Source organism: Peromyscus leucopus, chromosome 8b (genome assembly GCF_004664715.2).
Source record: "Peromyscus leucopus breed LL Stock chromosome 8b, UCI_PerLeu_2.1, whole genome shotgun sequence".
NCBI classification, from domain to species: Eukaryota; Metazoa; Chordata; class Mammalia; order Rodentia; family Cricetidae; genus Peromyscus; species Peromyscus leucopus.
In genome coordinates this window covers 48698601-48717581 of record NC_051086.1, presented here as the reverse complement: position 1 = coordinate 48717581, position 18981 = coordinate 48698601, and the positions used below count along the sequence as shown (strand labels likewise).

The following is an 18981-nucleotide window of genomic DNA, read 5'->3' as shown; positions in this document are numbered from 1 at the left end:
AAGCACTCAAGGAAGTGTCATCCCCAGCCTGTCCTCTATGGACTGATTGCTGCTGTTGCCATGTGACTATAGCCTGACTACTGATGACCTTCCAAAGGGATGTTTCTGGTCTCACCTGTACCTTCTTCCTTAGCTTTGAGCCGACCACAGCCTATGAATCTAGCTTCTAACACAATGTGATTCAAAGGAATGCAGCCCTACAGGAAAAATAAGGTTTCCATTCTATTGCACCAAAGGAAGCTTATGAAAGCACTTATTTATAGGGACAAGTCAGTGGATAAGGTCACTGACAAGCAGCCTTCATCACACCTGGGGAAGGTGCCACATGGACTGCGGTGGTCTCCCGGTTTCCCATCAGTGTGGAAACCAAGGAAGTGTGTCACAGGACCTTGGAACCCAAGGCTGCTGAAGAGATGGAAGAGGCAGATTTTTAAGTTTTCTTTTCACTGACATACCCTGTGAGCTGGTAGGCTTAGATATTAACCAATGCTGCTCAGAGCCAGGCCAGCAAAAGTTAGGAAACCATTTTCTTTTTGCATCATAATGTTTAAGAAGAGCCGTACTAGGGCTGCTGAAGGCTTAGCCTTTAAGGGAACATGCCGCTCCTGTAGAGGACCCAAGATCGGTTCTCAGCACCTCTGGCAGGCAGCTCAGCAAACTGCCTATAACTTCCGCTCCAGAGGAGCCAACAACCTCTTTTGGCCCCTGCAGAGACTGCATGCAGGTGTACAAACCTACACATAGACACATTTGCACACAAAATTCAAAAAATGAAAATATTTTTTTAAGAGGGGCAGGGGGGACTGGTGCCCAGAGTTTGGCCACAGACTCTTCCTGTGCCCCTCACAACAGCTTCCATCAATCTGGCAAAATCTTAGGAAACATCTTTGGGGTTGGTTTGTTCTGAATAGCTTTCAGGACAGGCTAGCGTGGAGAGTGTCCGTGCTGTACTCCCCTAGGCCTACGAGGGCAATGCAGGCACACTTGGTAAAGCAGGGAAGGGCCCTGTTGCCTCCAGCTCCTCAAAGACCAACCCTTTCTGCTTCTGCTGTCAACGTGATGGAAATGCCTGCATCCGGAAACCAAGCTGCAAGGCGGCCCCGCTTCCTCAGTAGTTCCTGCTTCTGTGGTACAGCGGGGAAACCTAGGAGCAGCACGTTCTTTTGGTTTCTCTTGCTTGTGCATTTGGTTGGTCGATGCAAAACTGTTGTCAGAAGAAGTGATACTATAAGCAGATGTGAGAGAAATTTTATGAATTAAGTTACATATTTTGTGTTTCTTTGCTGTCAAGGAGTTTAGATTTCTGAAGGGTGTTAAGAATTAAGTATGGCATTAAAAAAATTAGACCTTTTTCTAGCATAGTATTAAAGTTCATAGCCACTACAAAATACTCCTAGCATCCCCAGAGTCTGCATTTATTACAGCTGATGAGTGCACAGTGACACACCCGGAGTCCACAGTTTTCACTTGGGGATTTCTCTTGGTGTTAACCTTCCTATGGGTTTGGGCAGATAAATCTCAGCACATAGCCACAATCATAGTTCCATGCTGCATAGTTTCACTGCTGTTTACATGTGTGTTACAGGGAGGTGTGTTTGTGTGGATGTGTGTGTGCTGGGGATATATACGCACATGCATATGGAGACCACAGATCAACTGAGAATGATCTTGTTCCTCAGGAGCCTGGAACTCACCAATTAGACAAGGCTAGATGGCCAGTTGAGTCTTCACCTCCCCAGCACTGGGACTAAAAAGCACATACCACCGTGCCTGGCTATTTTACGGGGGATCCAGGGAATAGACCTCAGGTCCTCATGCTTGCTTGGCAAACATTTTTGCCAACTAAGCTATCTCCCCAGGCCACAGCACTTATTTTAATAGTAAGCACATCATTTCTTATAACAAAACTCAGACTTGGCTTCAGGCTTCACTGAAGCCTAGTGACAGAGGATTGCCAACTTGTCCCAGGGAGAGATAACCAGAAACAAATGACTTCTCTTTACAAGCAAAGGACAGGTGCTGTCTCAAGTCCCAAATGACCTATGAATTTGTCTCACTCTGACACAGTCCTCAAAGTAGGACCACCAGAGGACCAGGGCATTTTCATCATACTTCACCATTCCTGAAGACTTACGAATCCTGTGGGTTTACAGTATGGGACAAAGCCAGGACTTCCTCATGTACAGTAAATAACTTCCATAGACAAACCCAAACTTGATAAAGCTCAGAAGAGTTTTGTGGAGAAGCAAACTTAACCCTATCATTCCCAGGCATGGTGTTGTACACCTGCAATCCCAGCACTTGAGAGGCTGAGGCAGAAGGAATATGAGTTGGAGACCAGCCTTGGTTATGAAATCTTTTACACACACACACACACACACACACACTTATTTTTTTCTTGATAGCTCTGTGGTACCTTTTTTTGTTTTTTCTGTAGTAATTTATTACTTTGTACATACCCTTTTAACCAGATTAGCAAGCAAATTGTGACATTATAGGCACATTAAGGTTTTTTTTTTTTTTTTTTTGGTTTGTCAAGACAGGGTTTCTCTGTGCAGCCCTGGCTGTCCTGGAACTCACTCTGTAGACCAGGCTGTCCTCGAACTCAGCTCTGTCTGCCTCTGCTTTTTGAGTGCTGGGATTAAAGGCATGTGGCACCACTGCCAGCTTAAACTTTTTTTTTTTTAAAGCTGTAACATAAGGTTTGTAATATGCCCTGGAAAAGGTTCATAATTCTATAGTTTCCATCAATAGAAAACACAGCCTTCCCATCTATGGGGATTACTCTGCGAACCCAACTTAATACCCAGTCTCATTATCCTCTACCCCTCGGCTGTGAAGAACAGACTTGGACATCAGCTCTGCCTCTGTCTTTTCTTGGCCCCCTTATTCATAGTCGTGTTGCCAAGAGTTCACAAATGCTCTTGGAATCCAGGAGAGCCAGCTAGATTTCACCCCTCCCGGGTCACAAATGAGGACTCCCATGGTCAGCGTCCTGCTCTGCCCCTTTCTCTGCTGCCTGACTTCTTACCCTCCCCCGGAAGTCGACATTACGTAAGACCAAGCAAAAGGCCTGAGCATTGAGGCTTCTACGCTGCTAGGGACATCCATGCCTGCCAGGCCACGTGTAACCGTGGGGCATGTGAAATGCAGCCAACGGGACTTAGGCGTGAGCCCGTAAAAAAGGCTGCTGAGTTTGCCGAACCTACTGTGGCTGCCTTCAGTACCTAGGCCCAGTAATTCCCGTAGGAGTCCCCCTCAGTCATCTGTGCTGCCCCAGTCTCATGGAGCAGCAGTGCATTGCTTCTCTTTGATCGTTGCCACTGAGAAGTGGCAGCAGTGGGCACCAGGAGTGTTCTCAAGCACCGGTCTCGACGGGACAAGTCTTGCAAAGCAAATACAAGACAGGACCGCACTAGTAGCCCCCACCACAGCTGGAGTCAGCTCCTACCTATGAGGACTCAGAGGCCAGTGCTTCCTGAGACTTCTGTCCCTTACTCTTTGTCCCCCTACTCTTGGTCTTTAGGGAGAGCTGACCATGACCAGCGAGATGGAAAACTTACAGAATGCCCTGTACCTAGATGTGGTTCCAGAACCCTGGGCCAGGCGAGCCTACCCTTCCACCGCGGGCCTGGCGGCCTGGTTTCTGGACCTGCTTAACAGGATCAAAGAGTTGGAGGCCTGGACAGGCGACTTCTCGATGCCCTCAACTGTGTGGCTCACAGGCTTCTTCAACCCCCAGTCCTTCCTGACTGCCATTATGCAGTCCATGGCCCGCAAGAATGAATGGCCACTAGACCAGATGGCCCTGCAATGTGACGTGACGAAGAAGAACAGAGAGGAGCTCCGGAGCCCCCCTCGGGAAGGGGCCTACATCTATGGCCTCTTCATGGAAGGTGCCTGCTGGGACACACAGGTATAGTCTGGGGACAAGCGGAAGGACACCTTGGGGCAGGGCTGGATGACAAGCACACTGACTGCCCAGTGCAGTGCTCTGGAATCTTTTTACCTAGGTACACTTTTTCTCTTGAGACTATTTTTACCCAGCTGAGCATGGTGTCAGAGCAAAGGCTCTGGAGAGGGAGTGTGGTGCAGCCACACTAGTGGGATCTGACCTCTCAGCACCACCATTTACTAACCACGTGGTTGCGGTCTAGTGTTTCCTCTCAAGAGCCCCATTAACCAAACTGTTCAATGGGAGAACAGCCGCTGTGGAAATTCAAGGGGTTGCTACAGAACTGGACCGCATCTGGCACAGACAGCAGATGATGCCACAGAACTGATGGTAACTGGTAAAGGGCACTGCATTTCCTTCTGGAGCAATGAACCTAATCTGAAACCAGTACGGTGTTATTAATCTCTAGGAACACCTAATCACATGCTTTAAAGGGGCTGGCATTACGGTATGTTAAGAAGTCTGAGGTTGCCCTGCTCCTCCTCAGCATGAACATTCTGTCCTGAGGACCACTGAGAGCCCCACCGTTCTGTCGCCCACCATGCCTTCCATCAGCCGCAGAGAACTAGAAAGACAAATCCTTCCAATACATTTCACAAAAACAAACCAAACTGTCCTGTCCCCAACAAAAGCAGCTCAGGGTCACGTGGGTAAAGGGGCCAACATTCCCAAAGAGCATGTGTGGTAAAGAAGTGTCCTGTGGTCCAGCAGAGGTGGGAAAGCAGCAGGTTAAAGAGTCAAATGTCTTCTGAACTCTACAAAAATGTCCGCTTCAGTGTGCTTGCTGTAAGTCCAAATTTATTTGGCCAATGACTCTCTCACTCCTGGGAATATAGCTTATAATCAGTAGAAACTTTATAGCCCACGATACAGTGGTCCTAGGTAATCTATCAAGGCATCTCAGAAGACCGTAAGACAGCCCCGTCTGAAAAGTTACAAATTGTCCTACACTATCCCTTGTCCCTAGTTAAAGGAAAAATGTCCCTCCTCCAGAAAGTTGCAATCCTCTAGAGGTGACGTAAGCACGTAATGAAACCTCAGAGAGGCAGCGACTGGACCTAGCTCTAACCTCCGACTGAAAACGTCTGTGGGTAATTCTGCTGCCTTGCCCACTAAACTTCTAGCACCTGGCGTGACATCTGCCAAACACTTGCCCTTCATGTTCTGGTGAGATGGACATATGAAAGAGTATAAAAGAGGGGGAGTCTACCTGAAGACGGATAAACCTTTAGAGTTCTAAGTCAGCAGATGACGTAAGGCCAGTTGTGCTATCACATGCTTCCAATCCCAGCACTCAGAAGGACCATGGGTTTAGGTACAGCCTCAGCTACATAGCAATGCCTCCCTCTCAAACACAGGAACAATTGAAACAGTAGATTTATGCTGAACAAATAGAAGTTTTGAAAGTAGGAGACAGTTTCCACGGTGGGTTAATGGGAGAACCTCTCACAGGAGCAAGGCTGGCTGGCTGAGCTCTGGCACTAAGGTGGCTCTCCTCACCTTCTTGTTTTCAGGCTGGGGTCATCACAGAGGCAAAGCTGAAGGACCTGACACCCCCCATGCCTGTGATGTTCCTCAAGGCCATCCCAGCAGATAAGCAAGATTGCCGAAGTGCCTACGCTTGTCCTGTGTACAAGACTTGTCAGCGGGGACCCACCTACGTGTGGACGTTCAACCTGAAGACTAAAGAAAGCCCGTCCAAGTGGGTGCTAGCTGGTGTCGCCTTGCTTCTCCAGGTTTAGCATCTTTGCAGAGCCCCTATGAGAACGAAGGAGGGTGGCTGGCGGCGCCCTGATAGGGAAGTAGGTGAGGGTAATGGCAGATTTTTATGAAGAAATCATAGGCACCAACCTTCTGTAGAATTTCTCTGGGGGACTTGGGGTTCCTGGAGTGAGGCTGAGATGTAGAGTCGGCTCAGGAATAATAGGAGAACTCTGTAATAGTGAGTGTTTACTAATAAAATGATTTATTCTTCAACTCTTCTAAGAATTGTTAAGTCATAAAAAATGGTGAAGAGACCAAGCGAATCAAGCTGGGAATGAACTCTGCCCGTTACACAGTGCAGTCCTGGACCTCAGGGCTCTAGCTCCCGGATACCTCAAGTGCATAGGCAGTGCCCATCAGTCAGAATATCTATCATCACTGTTTGAGAAACATTAATATTTCTCTGTAAACAGTCAGAGACTAAACACTAAAAGCTTTGCAAGCCAGTCTTGGCTAGACACCTATGTGGCCACTGTAGCCCAAAGCAGCCTAGACAACAGGTAAACGAGGGGGTGCGGCTGCATTCCAGTAAGACTCACAAATACCTCTGTTATATGACACCTGTCAGTGCTTTGTGATTAAGTCATACAGCTACTAAATAATGTTTTTACTTACTCTTTGATGAGGCTACAACTGTAAGCATGTAAGTGGATCCTGTTAGTGCTGTTCTGAACACTACTTGTGAGAGACCCAAGAAGAAACTTATCCCATATAGCTACTCACCTGAAACTTTCCAGAGTTCCCACTGTAGAAATGTCCACTGGAATCGAAGTGGTCTGCAGTTTTGATGGCTTTCCACACAGCTCTGCGAGGTGACTTTGGTAAGGAAGGTCAGGGTGAGCGGGAATCACTCTTCCTTCCTACCCTTGCAACAGTTGAATTCCATTTAGATAGTTAGTGGTTCATGAACTAGAGCAGGCACCAGAAGCCCCCGGAGGACTGGGTTAAGCACAGCTGGAGTCCTACCCTGAGGAATTCTGACTAGACTTGGTAAGGTTTAAGAAAGAAATGGGAGGGGGGGGGGGAAGGAGGCAAATCTGGAAGATGGAGGCAAGTGGATAAAACAACAATAAGGATGCCTGAAAAGGCCATGAGGAATCATACCATCATAAAAAAAAAAAACCTATAATACACATAACTCTGTGTATAAATATGCATATATAGTTTGGATGAACTTTTCTCATCTGAACAAATAGTGCTTCCTCCAAGAGCCAAAGACTACCAAAAATCCCAACACCAGACACGAGAAGCTGTCTTCTGAGTTATTCAAAAGACTCAGAACATATAGCCTATTGCGGTTGCTCCTGGTTAACCCCCCCCCCCCCCCCCCCAAGCTGGAAGGTTAAGTTCCTATTGAAGACACCATGCACTGCAGAAACAGAGTCCAAAGACCCCTGAGCTGTAACTGACCTGAACACCCCCTCCCTGAGAACTAATTTTCATGGTACCAGAAGGCTATGCAAGCTTCTAAAGGAGACAGGCAACCAACAGGCCTACAGCTACCACACCTAAGAACCACATCAACTACCAGCACGGCCCAAGAACCCTAAAGGTGTAATAGTAGCACACATATCTTGGCAGTAATCAACAGCACTCTAATTGGACTTAAGATCTGCTCAACAAGAGGGCGACTAGATAACTACTAAACCAGATAACTACTAACTAACTAGCTTACTGCTCAGTGCTAGTGGAGTCATGGTCATTGAAGGAGAATCTACAACCAGTAATTTACTAGACCAGAATAATTCCTAACAACAACTATACAGTTGTCCTTATCCACACAGATAAGTGTAGTCTTCACCCCTCACCAAGGAAACGGCTTTGCAACAGATAGAGACCACTACAGAAAACCACAACCAATCAAAATACTGAACTGTGGAGCCCAGCCCCATTGGATACATCTATAAAATACTCCCACACCTAAGGCTCAGGGAACACTGGGTAAAGGGAAAGAAAAACTTTTAAGAGCCAGACCAGGGCGTTGCTGTAAGACTATGTCTCCTAGGAATGTCAGAAGTTACACCTATAAAGTCTTACCAACATGACTACTCAAATGTGAGGTAAAAAAGGATACCAACAAACATGCCAAACTGGAAGGAGAAGAGTCCACAACGCCTCAACCTTAAACAAAGAACTATAGGCAACTGAGTAACTACAAGGACAAACAGGCAGGTTAGACATCTATGTTACTAAAGTCCTAGGCAGTATTAAAAACTAGATGATACTATTGATTTCTTCCTAATACCCTACAGGTAAAATAAGGTAATAAAGAATATTTTAAAACATACTCTAGCAAAAATAGTAGTCCAAGAAGAATGCCAGGATAGAGAGTAGACAGCTGAGGCATGTGATCAAATGGAAGACAGACTCAAAAAGGCTCATCACAGACAGACTTACCTGAGATAAAGGTGTGCACTTTCTAGTTACTTTCTGCTACATATAAATGTGATGTTTCTAGTTACTTTCTGCTACATATAAATGTGATAAGTTTCTATGAGATTTATACTGAGCTCAATTCCCAAGTGTGCTCTTCTGTGAAAATGGTATGCTCAGAACTGATAGTTGACACACAGTGAACACAAGAGATACAAGGAAAATAGAGCCCAACTCAGCTCAGTTTATTTCAAATAAGAGACAGTTAAACAAGAACTTTGTCACCTGTCTGACAAAGACAGCATGCACTCGGGCCTCCCTACCTCCCCTTCTGCAACAGACAGCCTGCTCTAGAACCACAGTTCTAAAGCTGATCCCAGGCTCTCGCTGCCAGCAGCAGTCATGGCCATACCAGTTAGGCTCTCGTCAGAAAGAGCTACTAAAGGCATTATCTACATGACATGTCTAAGGGGTCAAAAGTAAGAAGAGACCAGCTGAAAAAGACAGACTGGTTTCTTTTCCTGGTGCAAAAGGAAAAAACTAAACCAAGAAGTCACACTCAGAACAACATCCCATCCAAGTCAAAACAGTGCTCAGCTCCTCTCCCTCCAACCTGCAGAGAGGAGGAGAGGTCCTTCCTGGTCGCAGTCCCTCCAGGCAGAGCTGAGCAGGGCTGCAATGGACTGGCAGGCTGGCTGGGGGTGTGGCTACGGGCATGGCTTCTTCCCCAAGTGTGATCTCTGATGCTTGTCAAGGCTGGAGCTCCAGCTGAAACGCTTGCCACAGTGGGTGCATTTATAAGGTTTCTCACCTGTGTGAACCCTTTGGTGTCTATTAAAGTTTGACCTCTGAATAAACCTTTTCTCACAGATGGGGCATTTAAAGGGTTTCTCTCCTGTGTGGATTTTCTCGTGGTAGCGCAGGCCTGACAAGTCACTGAAGCCTTTCCCACAGTGGTCACATTTGCAGGGCTTCTCCCCCGTGTGAGTTCTCTGATGTTTCACAAAGTCTGAGCTGCGCAGAAAGGCTTTTTTGCAAATGGGGCAATGAAAGTATGTCTCTCCGGTATGAGTCCTTTGGTGAAAAACAAGCTGTGAATTCCTATAGAAAGTTTTCCCACAGTCTCTGCAAGTGGGCAGTTTCTGGGCCATGGGAGCTCTGGCCTGGCCCTTCTGAGAGGCCTCTCTCTTCTCCTCCAGCCACAAGGCAGACAGCTCTCCTGAAGAAGAGCTCTGTATGTGCTGACCTAGCTGTTTCCCAGCGTCCCTTTCAGGAGGAAAGAGCTGCTGGCCCCCTGTTCCCTCACCGGGCAGGCTTTCCAGAGCCTCAGGGACATTCTCTGCTCCAAAGCGATGCAGCTCACTCTCACCGAGGAAATCCAAGGCAGTCTGTGGCGGTGCCTCACCTGATGCCTGACAGAAAACATCCAGAGCCCTCTGGTCCCTGTGATTTTCCAAGTTTAGGTTCTCTTTGTCATTTTCTTGTCTGTCTTCTGGAAGGAAGAAGAAGGTTTAAGTGGCAGAAACAGTCATTCCCCCTTCTCCAGCTGATGCAAAGAGGGCACCAGGCCATCTTCTTCCTGTTCACTGAGAGAGTCACCGGGTACCTGAGCACTAAAGACTTCGTTTACCTGTGCTGGGTTCAAGGCTCACCTGGCTCTGGACTGAGCCATTCTGAACACCACAGGTTCCTAATGGGCTTTTCTGAGCCTTCCAAAAGCAAGTGGCATGCACTTACAAAAAACAAACATGTTATATGCAAGCCTGTGCTTGTTAGGATGGTTGGTTTTCTTTTTAAGATTTATTTTTATGATTTTTAATTACGTGTATTGAGTAGGATATGGGTGTAGGTACCCACATGGGCTGGTGTCACAGACATCTGTGAGCCACCTGACATGTACGCTGGGAACCAAACTCAGGTCCTTTGCAAAAGCAACACACATGCTCTCAATTGCTAAGCCATCCCTCCAGCTCCAAGATTCTTATTTGATTGTATATAAAAGGTAAACATAATTTAAAAGAATTTAGGAAGGGAAAATAAACATACATGAGAAAACCAAACAACCCCAACAGAACTACCAAACGTGACTACATATGTCTTCTTCCAGTGTTTGCTTTGAGACAGGGTCTCACTTTATGGTCCTGGCTAGCCTGAAACTTTCATAGATCAGACTGGCCTCAAACTCAGAGATCCACCTGCCTCTGCCCCTAGTGCTGGGACTGAAGGTGTGAGCCGCTGCTGCCACCACCACCACCGCTGCCACAGCTGGCCATCCAGTCTTTCTAATTTAATGTAGCATGAATCTGAAAAGTTCTTATTAATAAAATCAAACCTGTGAGCCAGGTATTGGGGTGAAGCTGAAAGACCAGAGATACAGAACAGGCCACAGCTAACCTCACCTGGCCAACTTCTCAGCTGGTTTTGTTTCCTCAGACTGGAATCTTTTATGTCCTCATCCCAATGGCTGTCAACTGAACTGTGCTGTTAGAAAGCCTGAAAGTTTAACCACCCAAATGCTTAACCAGGCCAAATGCTTCTAATTTCTGGTCCTCACGCCTTTCTGCTTTCTACCACCACTCCCTGGGATTAAAGGCTTGCTTTCTGGGATTAAAGGTGTGATGAGTCACCATGCCTGGCTGTATCCTTGAACACATGGATTTCTGCTTCTGGAATGCTAGGATTAAAGGTGTGTGCTACCACTGCCTATCCTTTATGTTTAATATTGTGGCTGTTCTGTCTCTGACCCCAGAGAAGTTTATTAGCATGCACAATATTTGGGGGAATATAATACCACAATTTAATTTGCATGTAGAGATGCATAACCTATTTCCACATGTCACTGATGTCATACTGACATCAGTTCGCTATCTGGCTATATAGCATGTACATAGTAAACACTGACACTGGTCTATTTCATATTAAACATGGATTCTCTTACAAGAAACATACAATTTAATTAATAAACCTTATTAATGTGTCATTTTATTGTAGGTTAATGCAAAAAGGCCATATTGTGCCACACTGGTTCACCAAAGCAGTTGTGTGCACCTTGCTTTTATGTATATTTTCATAACTATTTTTGGTTTTGCTATGTTGCCCAGGCTAGCCTCAAACTCTTAGGCTCAAGTGATGCTCCTGCTCAGCCTCCTGGGTAGCTAGGAATTCAGGTACTGGCTACGAAACCCAGCTAAACATACTTTATTAACTTGTATAAGCAATTATACTTTTTCTCATAATGTAGGTTTCTGATTATTACTCATGATACATATGATAAAGACTTTATTTTGGTTGGAAGATTTACTTAAAAATTTTAAGATAATTTATCCCTATAAATCTAAGATGCTATTCAGTACCAGGCATAATACCATACACCTACAATCCCAGAGTGGGAAGGTGAGGCAGAAAGATCAGAAGTTCAAGGGCAGCCTAGGCCACACAGCAAGACCCATCCTAAAAAAAAAAGTAAAAGAGGCCATTTAAGCTGGGTCTGGCCACACATACCTGTCATGCTACCACCCACGAGGTAGATGAAAGAGGGACAGAAGTTCAAGATCATCCTGAGCTACATAGTGGGTTCAAGGCCGGCAGGTCAACACAAGACTCTGCCTCAAGAAATTAAAAAAAAACAAAACAAATATAAACAAGAGGCTGTTTTCTTCTCTTTTTCATCTTCACCTTAACAATGGCCTGCCAGATCTAGGCACCTGTCAGAGAACTTGAACTGAATGTGTTAATTCTGAGTGCCAGGACATATTCCACCCAAAGGGTAAAGTGCTGTCTCTCTGTCTTTAAAGAAGTCTTTATAAGCAGCACCTCAAAGAGTCGAGTAACAGCCACCATCCAAGAGTTATAATAAATACACGGTGTACTTAAGGATTCCCCACTGTGGAAACCTATGCTGTTAATCATGTGTTTACTACAATAAACATCACTATAATAAGCAATTCTCTTAGGTTTTTGCCCATTTTCTGATCAATACTTTAAAGGAATTCCTAAGACAACTGCTATCTATACTTATGGCATGAACACTACTGTTCTTTTTTTAAAAAAAATTGTTCTTAGATTTGATTTTATGTGTGTCTGAGTGTGTGTATGTGCATCACATACACACAGGAGCCTACACAGATCCCCCGGAACTGGGGTTACAGATGGTTGTGAGCTGTATGTAGATACTGGGAACCAAACCCAGGGCTTCTATGTGAGCAGCAAGAGTCCTAAACCACTGACCCATCTCTCCAGACCCAAGGTCCTTAATACCTACTGGCAATTTAATTTCCAGAAGGACTCTCTCACCCTCTGGTATGTTGTTAAGCAGGGGGAAACAGGGAGGGGCTAATAAATACTTGAATATTCAATGGTTTATATATATATATATATATATATATATATATATATATATATATATAATTTAGACCACTGAAAAATGGATTTTTGTTATTTTAAATGTTAATCCCCCAGTGATGAAAAGATGAATCTTTTTTTCCCCACCACATCTGGGAGCTATTTTTCATATTCCAGGACTGCTGTCCAAATCTAACTGAGAAAGTAATTTGTTCTCATCAACTTGCTTTCTAACTTTCTCTATATTAAGAAAAATAATATAGACCATCATTTATCTATCAAGTTCACAAAAATGTTTTATACCAATTTAGTTGCAGTAATTTTGTTTGGAGTAATTTTTGCGTATAGATTTTTTTTCCTTTATAAGTATGGATATCTGTTAATCTTTTCCTCAAAGATTTTTTATTGCCTCTATGCTTAGAAAAATGTTTCCAATCCAAATAGATGTAAATATCCACTCATTTTCTTCTTTGTGTCTACTTTGCACATTTTCTTTTTAAAATCAATTTCTAACTTATGTTGTGTAAGCAACACAGCCAAACTGAAGAGTCTCCCCGAGCGCTTCCTTACTGCCCTGCACAGAGAAGCAGCTCCTGGCCCCCAGCCCTCAGCCCCCAGCCCCCACCCCTGGCTCCTCCATCAGAAGTGAACCAGACAGCCCAGCTCTTCCTGGGCTCCTTTCCTAGTGACACTCACAACGAATCTTCCAGCTTTTCTTGCTACCCTACCCTGCTGTTAAGATATCTACTTAGGAATCACTTAACTGTTTTTGGTTTTTGTTGGTGGTGGTTTGGTTTTTTGTTTTTGTTTTTGTTTTTTAATCCCTTGGGAGTCTGATTAAAAATACAGATCTGCAGCCGGGCGGTGGTGGCGCACGCCTTTAATCCCAGCACTCGGGAGGCAGAGCCAGGCGGATCTCTGTGAGTTCGAGGCCAGCTGGGCTACCAAGTGAGTCCAGAAAGGCGCAAAGCTACACAGAGAAACCCTGTCTCGAAAAACCAAAAAAAAAAATAAATAAATAAATAAAAATAAAAAAATAAAAATACAGATCTGCTTTTCCTCTAACTGTCCTTCCATGTGGTCAAAGAAAAGAGCATTTCTCTCTTGTGACTTCTGTAGCTGGTTTAACTACACATCTGACGGTCTGATCAACTGCTGCATTTTCCAAGTGGCCCTTTCCTATCTTGTCCCCATAGCTTTAGCCCCAGTTCAGTCTCTTCCTGTGTGGCTGGACCCCACTTCGGCTCTACACAGGCTTCTCTCTCCAAGTGTTCTCTTCCCATCTGTCCACACCACCACCAAGTTAATCTTTCCACACTTCCTTCTACTACCCTTTCTCTCAATTCCATCTCTAGCTATAAAGACAGGAATATGTATTCAAGGCAGAACTAATGGGGTCAAGTAAACAAGAGGGATGGATAAAAAAACTGAACAAAACCCAACATAAAGCAGAAACAGTTTGGGATATAGTAAGCTGATTATCACAAAATCCTATTGCTACAAGGTATAGGCAAGCTCTGTCCTTATTTTTATTGGGAATATAAAACTGCACCAAAACAAAAAACAAAAAAAAAAAAAAACCCAGTATCATGTAATAATAGTAGTAGTAGTAGTAATAACAATAATAGGCTCAGTGCATAAGACCACTTACTGCTTTTGCAGAGGACCTGGGCTCTGGTGGAGCAATCGATTTTAAACTATTTCATGTCAGCAGAGAAGAGTGGTGAGACAAGCTGGAAGATGATGCTTCATGAGTGTCACCTAGGAAAGGAGCTCAGGAAGAGCTGGGCTATATGGTTCACTTAGTGGGATTAATATTGTAATTTTTAAAATGTTTAAATTTTGTGTATGTGGGTATTTTGCCTGCATATGTCTGTGAACCACGTGTATGTGTGGTGTTTAAGGAGGCCAGAAAAGGCCATCAGATTCCCTGGAAGTGGAGTTACAGACAGTTAGTGAGTTGCCAGGTGGGTGCTAAGAACAGAATCTAGCAATATATATTACTTCAAATTAAAATCGTAACTGAATATAATGTGTGCTTTGCATGTGTAAGAGCTGGCTTGAGATTGGTGAATACCCTAACTGTCTTCATAGAGCCTTCAGCCAGTATCTAATGGAAGCAGACCCAGAGATCCACAACCAAGCACCAAGCTGAGCTCCAGGAGTCCAATCGAATACATGGAAGAGGGATTATATGAAGAAGGGGGGTCAAGATCATGATGGGGAAATCTACAGAGACAACGGAACCAAGCTCTTGGGAACTCATGAACTCTAGACTGACAGCTGTAGAACCTGCATGGGACCAGATTAGACTCTCTGCATATGGGAGAGAGATGCGTAGCTTGATCTGTTTGAGGGGCCCCTGGCAGTGTGATCAGGATCTATCCCTGGTGCATGAGCTGGCTTTTTGGACTCCATTACCTATGGTTGGACACTTTGCTCACCCTTGATGCAGTGGGGAGGGACTTGGTCCTGCCTCAATTGAATGTACCAGGTTTAGCTGCCCCCGCCCATGGGAGAATTTACCCTTTTGGAGGGGAGATGGGGGGAGGGGGAGTGAAGCCCGGGGTGGGGAGGAGGGATGAGAGGGGATCTATGATTGGTAAGTAAAATGAATTTTAAAAAAATAAAAAAAAATACATACAAATAAAAAAAGAAAAGAGCTGGCTTGATTCCCAGCACCCCCCTCCAAAAAATGATAATAAAGTCATATCTATCAGTTCTTGTTCTCTGTAATACATTAGCAAAGGAAAATAATTAGACTCGATTGGGGAAAGGGTAATTTATCACACAATTTCCACCCTACGTCCTTTTCCTTCTCCAAGGTTCTAGAATTCAGTGGGCATGTGTGTATACATGGGTGTACGTGGGTGAACCGGTACACTTTCTAGGACAGACATGGTTTAGAAAGAGCATCCAGGGCAAAGGAGAGCACAGCACAATACATTCAGATTAACAGCCAGTCTTCAAACACATCAAGAATCAATTGCTGCTGCTATTTAATGAAGGTTAGGTACCCAAAGAATACATCAAACATTTTTCTGTTGGTTTATTTTCTTATGGTAGGTGGTTACTACTGATTATGAGTACAGTAAGAAAAGTTTAGTTCTGGGCCAGCAAGATGGTTCAGTGGGTAACAGTGCTTGCCACACAAGCCACATGACCTGAGTTTGATCCCTAGAACCCACAAAAAGGTGAAAGAAGATTACATGAAGCTGGCCTCTGGCCTCTACATACATGCAGTGGCAAAGTATGCCCCTACACACAAATTAAAAACATAGATTAATAATAAAATAATTTTAAAAAAATCCAAAACAGTTTTTTCTCTGGATTTTCCTGTTGGTGACAGTAATAATGGCTATTACAAAGTGTCTTTTAAGGGAATTCTAATTACTTGCATTGGCCTCATTTTGTCTGAGTGAATTCTCTCTGAGAAGGAAAACTATCAAACCAGACAAGACTGAAAGCAGATCCAACCTGTGCTCTTCCTTTCATGGTTAAATATATGTCAACAGCCCTGTAGGGATTGACTAGGAAACCCAACTTTGGTGTTCAAGCCCGATCACAGTTAGCTATAATGAATGGAAACAATTCTGTCCCCACTACCTCCAATTTAATGTGAGGAGGTCAGAAATGGCTGGAGACGAATGAAACCCACTGACCTTTGCAGGCGAGTCTTGGTGTCTTCTCCCCGACATGAAGGTGCAGCCCTGCAAGCTCTTCCCCATATTCTGCTATGTTCGTCAGCTCAGGTTTGGAGTTGGAAATACCTGCTACAAAGAGAGACACATTTTGTGGGCTTTAGATGAACAGAACCTCTGGGAGCTTAAAGTGTGTCTTTTAAAAAAGAACCCTAGACTTGGAGACAGTGACGCCACCTGAGAACTAGATGATAGGAGCATATGGTGAATGCCATGAAAACAATAATCTAGACAGGTGACCGCAGGCATCTGGGGACCACTGGCAGGCTGGTGCAAGGATTAGGACAGGGACTCCACCAGCTCCTAGTTTAGGCAACTGAGTAGAGGAGAGCACAGACTCAACACTCGTCACAACTGACTCCACCCCAACCCAACCTGGGAGCTGAGGATGAGGGAGCAAGTCCTTGGTCTGATGCTACTTCCAGCATCTTTAAAAGAGGAAAGCCATGGCTGGGTGTGGTGGTGCACGCCTTTAATCCCAGCACTTGAGAGGCAGAGACAGGCGGGTCTCTGTGAGTTCAAGAGCAACCTGGTCTACAGAGCGAGTTCCAGGACTACCAAGACTGTCTCAAAAAGGGAAAAATAAGGGGTTGGGGGTGGGGAATACCATCACCATGCCCATTTATTTCATAAATTAAAGGTATTACTGAATGTAACATACTCACACAGTTCCTGACAAACAGAACACTTTCAATATTGGGACAGTCCTACTTATAAGCCTGCTATCTCTAACTCATCAAGTTCCTACAGTAGCATTAATTATTCTCTTCACCCACAAACCCTGAGCAGGTCTCTAGAAATGCACAGAAAATACCTAATACTTTCCCACTCTTTTCATCTCCTCCTATCAAGTGGGCCCATGCCCTCACCTCCTGAGACCATTTTCCCATAGGTCTCCAGCATGAAATCCCAGTACTGTTCTTTCTGAGTGGTATCCAGGTTTCTCCACTGCTCCTAGAAAAAAACAAAGTATCATTCCAATGAAGGCAGCACAGAACACTGAGAGGAAGGGATGTGCCACAGACTCTGGTCAACAGGAGACCTAAGAACTCACAGGAACACAAGTCGAGAACGGAAAACCAAAGGGAAGATGACAGGCTTCACATCAGCAGCTCTTGCCTAGTTTAGGCACTAGGGGTTTACACTGGGGGGGGGGCGTTATGCTGCGTGTATTTAGGAGTGAAGAGTGCTACCACATAGGCTGATCCTTGTTCATATCTCTTTCAAGAGCTGCAGTGATGCTCTTGTGACACTGAGGACCTGCTAACCCCACTGTTGGAAACCTAGATAGTCCGGAGAGGAAAGAAAGACATGAAAAGGGAATTAGTGAGGAAAAGCAAATATAAATGACTGAAAAGGTAGGAAAAGTCAACAATGAAGTCAACTGCAAAACCCGATTCTTAAACAAAAGCTGGTGGCTTCAAAAGCATCAGGTGTGCAGCTGTATCTGGACTCTCAATGGTTCACAGAAGGACCAACGTGAAGTTGGTTTGATTCTCAGTGCTTCTGAGCAAAGTGTTCCCCTGTTACCCAAAGCCTTTCTTCTTCTCTTCAACTGCAAGCTTAAGACCCAAAACTGGGAAGGCCACCTACCCCACATCCATCCACCTTTCAAACTGAAATTTCAGCCTCCCCAAGAGAAGTTGCCAATAGCAACCCAGAGTGACTAGCAGCACACTCTGAACCCCAAGTCCCAGACTGGCCACTTTCTAGCGGGGTGACCTTGAACAAGTTACTTAACCTTCTGGCGTTTTGGTCCTCACCTGCTATTAGCACTGAACTCAACAATTTGTTGGGAGGTTTGAAAGAAATAATACAAGTAGTACCACTGTTACAGTAGGACACCGCACTTCTCACCCTCAGTTCTAAAGCAAGTCTGCCATCTAGTGTCAGGAATGTCTCCAGGAGTGACAGCAGAGTCTTAAATTAGCACATGCTCAGAGTGGGGGAGAGAGAGAGAGGGGAAGAGAATATTTTGGTATTAAAAACATCAGAACACTCAAAAGTTCTCTCAATATACATACCTAACTACATTTTATATACACAATTTAATTTGAACTTATTATTTTGTTACTGTTCAACGAATGAAACTCCTAGAAACAGCCAGCCTGAGTAAACATTGCTGAATGCAAGAGTCCTTTGTTGGAACACACAAGACCCTCATTTTGGTGCTGGCAGGTAACAGGACGCCACACAAGCACCTGACAGAATGCCAGCTTTGCTAGACACTGGGCATTCTCTATGACATGAAACAGCTGCAGCTATGTGCAGGGTCAAGCAAAAAAATACAAGCACCAAAAGCTCCAGCAGTCACCCTCAGCCAACAGGCAGCCCAGGTCCGAGGGTCTGGTCGCTCAACAGTGCACCTCTGGCTGAAAGCCTCACACTCCACGAATGCCAAGAAGCCGAGACTTGAATGTAACCTCCACTAGAGATGCAAGGTACCAGCAGCCATCACCTTTCCCTTTGGAAACCCCAAGGTCCTACTCTGGAGGACACAGGCAAGCAAGTGCTCTGATGGGGAATCATGTTCCTGTGTGGAAAGAGCACCATCTTGTGGACTTAGGAGCTCTGCCACCTTCGACTCAGTGTAGGCAGGAGTCCTACCCATTCATAGTTTCTGATAATAAAGTACTGTGTAGGGGTAATCACACCCCTTCAGTATTCTGATGTAATTAGCAACATTCCTATTTTATAGACAAGACTAGAGGAAGGAGTTTTTTATATTTAAACTTCCCTTCATTTTTCAAAGAATTCCATTAAATACAAATGTTTTGCTAAGGCAGAAAGTGGATGACTTGTTTGCTTTAGTGCTTGGTAAGTGGTTGTCAGCTAATACAGGCACTG

General features: G+C 44.8%; 2 protein-coding genes across 3 annotated transcripts in view; one reads left to right on the top strand and one right to left on the bottom strand.

The window, feature by feature from the left end:
* The window catches only part of Dnah9 (dynein axonemal heavy chain 9), a 341793-nt gene extending 335658 nt beyond the window's left edge, over nt 1–6135 (top strand). The window contains 2 exon segments of the mRNA XM_028869363.2: nt 3527–3916; nt 5470–6135. Coding sequence (XP_028725196.1) covers nt 3527–3916; nt 5470–5697 — 618 coding nt within the window. The 3' untranslated portion in view covers nt 5698–6135.
* Nucleotides 6136–8305: 2170 nt separating this feature from the next.
* The window catches only part of Znf18 (zinc finger protein 18), a 31089-nt gene continuing 20413 nt past the window's right edge, over nt 8306–18981 (bottom strand). Inside the window, exons 5-7 of one of the 2 annotated variants that reach the window (XM_028869361.2) lie at nt 17004–17088; nt 16096–16206; nt 8306–9584 (exon numbers count right to left, since the gene is read on the bottom strand). In XM_028869361.2, the coding sequence (XP_028725194.1) occupies nt 8800–9584; nt 16096–16206; nt 17004–17088 (981 nt within the window). In that variant the 3' untranslated portion in view covers nt 8306–8799. The remainder of the gene's footprint in view (nt 9585–16095; nt 16207–17003; nt 17089–18981) is intronic. The other variant, XM_028869362.2, reaches the window with a different exon arrangement.